Below are 1,858 nucleotides of genomic sequence, written 5' to 3'. Positions count from 1 at the left end.
CACGCCGGTGCCATGGTGGGTGGCTGACAGGTCGGACATACAGGAAGTTCGCGAATGTTGACTCGGGTGTGTGCCACTCGTCGCCGAGTGAGGAATGATCTCCTTTTTCTCGTGTGAAGGAATAGTCATTGATGTCGGGTTCCCATGCCTTTTCGTCAGTGCACACGGCACCCACCTCTACATATACATCACCTCCTTTTCGTCTCCACATCCTACATCCAAAGCTGAAACGAAGTCGACGATAAAAAAACTCACACTTCCACGCACGGGACACCTGCAAAGATTCCATGGGCGCCAAGGTTTCCTGCTCTTCCACCCACCGAGGAACCCTCTCGCAGCAGCAACACCAGCCAGCGCCCGTCAGGGTCATCGCCGCCGACGGCTCGCTGAAGGAGCTCCCGGCCAGCCCCCGAGTCGCCGTCTCCGACGTTCTCGCCGGCGAGGCCGCCTCCTTCTTCGTGTGCAACTCCGACGCGCTCTATTTCAACGAGCCCCCACAGGCGCTGGCCTCCGACGAGCTGCTCCGGCCGGGACAAATGTACTTCCTGCTCCCGGCGTCGGTTCTCGGGCGGCCGCTCTCGAGCGCCGACATGGCCGCGCTGGCCGTGCGCGCGAGCGCGGCGATCGCGGCAAAGAGGCCTGAGCGGCGGCGCGGCGGCAACAAGAACCTGCGCGTCATGCCCGTGCGCGAGGAGGTGGAAGACAGCGAGGATGACCTGTTCAACGAGAAGCTTAACGAGCGGACGCTCGGGGAGTTCGCGGTGTCGTCAAGTCCGGCGAAGAAGAGCAGCGGGAAGCTCGCCGCCCCGTCGCGGCTGAGGCTGAAGCGTGCTCTGAGCATCATCCAGGAGGCTTCTGACTGAAAAAAAACGAGAATTATCCAGCAGGCTGCTGACTGACTGACGCATTTCTCCGAGAGAAAGATTGTGTTGTTGATTTTTTTCCCTTCAAATTTTGGAACCATTCTTAGTTCTTGAGGCCTAACGGCCTAAGTCGATATTAAATAGTTTTATGTAGATTAAGGTCGGAAAGAAGAAAAAAACTGGGAAAGAGACTGTAAATATCTCCCTGTGTGTATAGTACTACGATAGATGCAAGACTACCAGGAATGCGAAAAACTGATTCTTGAGTTGTTATCTAATCTGTATTTGTAATATTGGTGTCATCTCACTATATATATTTTTCCTGCTTTGTCTGCTACGATGCAAGTAGTGCATCTCTAGGTGGGAAAACAAAATGGGTTCTCGAACTTTCTTAGGATGCGTTTGGTTACAGGGACATGTTAGGGTGGTTGAGAGTATCCCAACCACGTGATAAGGGATAGTCCTTTTTTTGTTTGATTGAAAGGGTAATGTTATCATATGTTTTGTTTGGTTTGAGGGATACAAATGAAGGATAAGGGTGCAGAGAACCTCCAGTGTAGTTGCGCCGCTCCTCAAGGAATCCTTCTCCGCCTCGGCAGCACGAAGGAAGGAGACGAGCGGTCGGCGACGCAGAAGAGAGAGAAATGAGCGACGACGCACAGGAAGGAGCGGAGTGCCCAGTGGAGCGGAGGAAGGGAAGGAGCGGTCGGCGACGCAGAGGAAGAAGAGGAGCGGCCGGTGACGTGGAGGAAGGAGAGTAGCGGCCGTCGACGCGGAGGAAGGAGAGGAGCGGTCGGCGGAGCAGAGAAAGGAGAGGAGCGGCCAACCAATGAATGCAGTGACGCGCGTGGGGTGGATGCCGCGACCCGCCAGTTTTTCACGATGGACCCAGCCCCATTTTGGGCGAATATTCTTGGCATCTAGTTGCGCGTGTCCTCCCAAGCTTCGGATTCAAACTGGTGGCATCCTTCGCATGGAAGATAGAAGTGTTGGAA

At 54.9% G+C, this 1,858-nt stretch overlaps 1 protein-coding gene across 1 annotated transcript; it reads left to right on the top strand.

Moving 5' to 3' along the window:
• The first annotated feature begins 202 nt into the window (after nucleotides 1-202).
• Nucleotides 203-1,154, top strand: LOC123402772. The gene has a single exon (XM_045096732.1). It carries the CDS (start codon nucleotides 288-290, stop codon nucleotides 861-863), a length of 576 nt encoding a protein of 191 aa, XP_044952667.1. The 5' UTR covers nucleotides 203-287; the 3' UTR covers nucleotides 864-1,154.
• Nucleotides 1,155-1,858: the final 704 nt, after the last annotated feature.

This window comes from Hordeum vulgare, chromosome 6H (genome assembly GCF_904849725.1).
Source record: "Hordeum vulgare subsp. vulgare chromosome 6H, MorexV3_pseudomolecules_assembly, whole genome shotgun sequence".
NCBI lineage: Eukaryota > Viridiplantae > Streptophyta > Magnoliopsida > Poales > Poaceae > Hordeum > Hordeum vulgare.
This window is presented reverse-complemented; position numbering and strand designations above follow the sequence as displayed.

What these genes read in the sequence shown, in the direction of transcription:
- LOC123402772 (XM_045096732.1), top strand. Translation starts at nt 288, where the DNA reads ATGGGCGCCAAGGTTTCCTGCTCTTCCACCCACCGAGGAACCCTCTCG.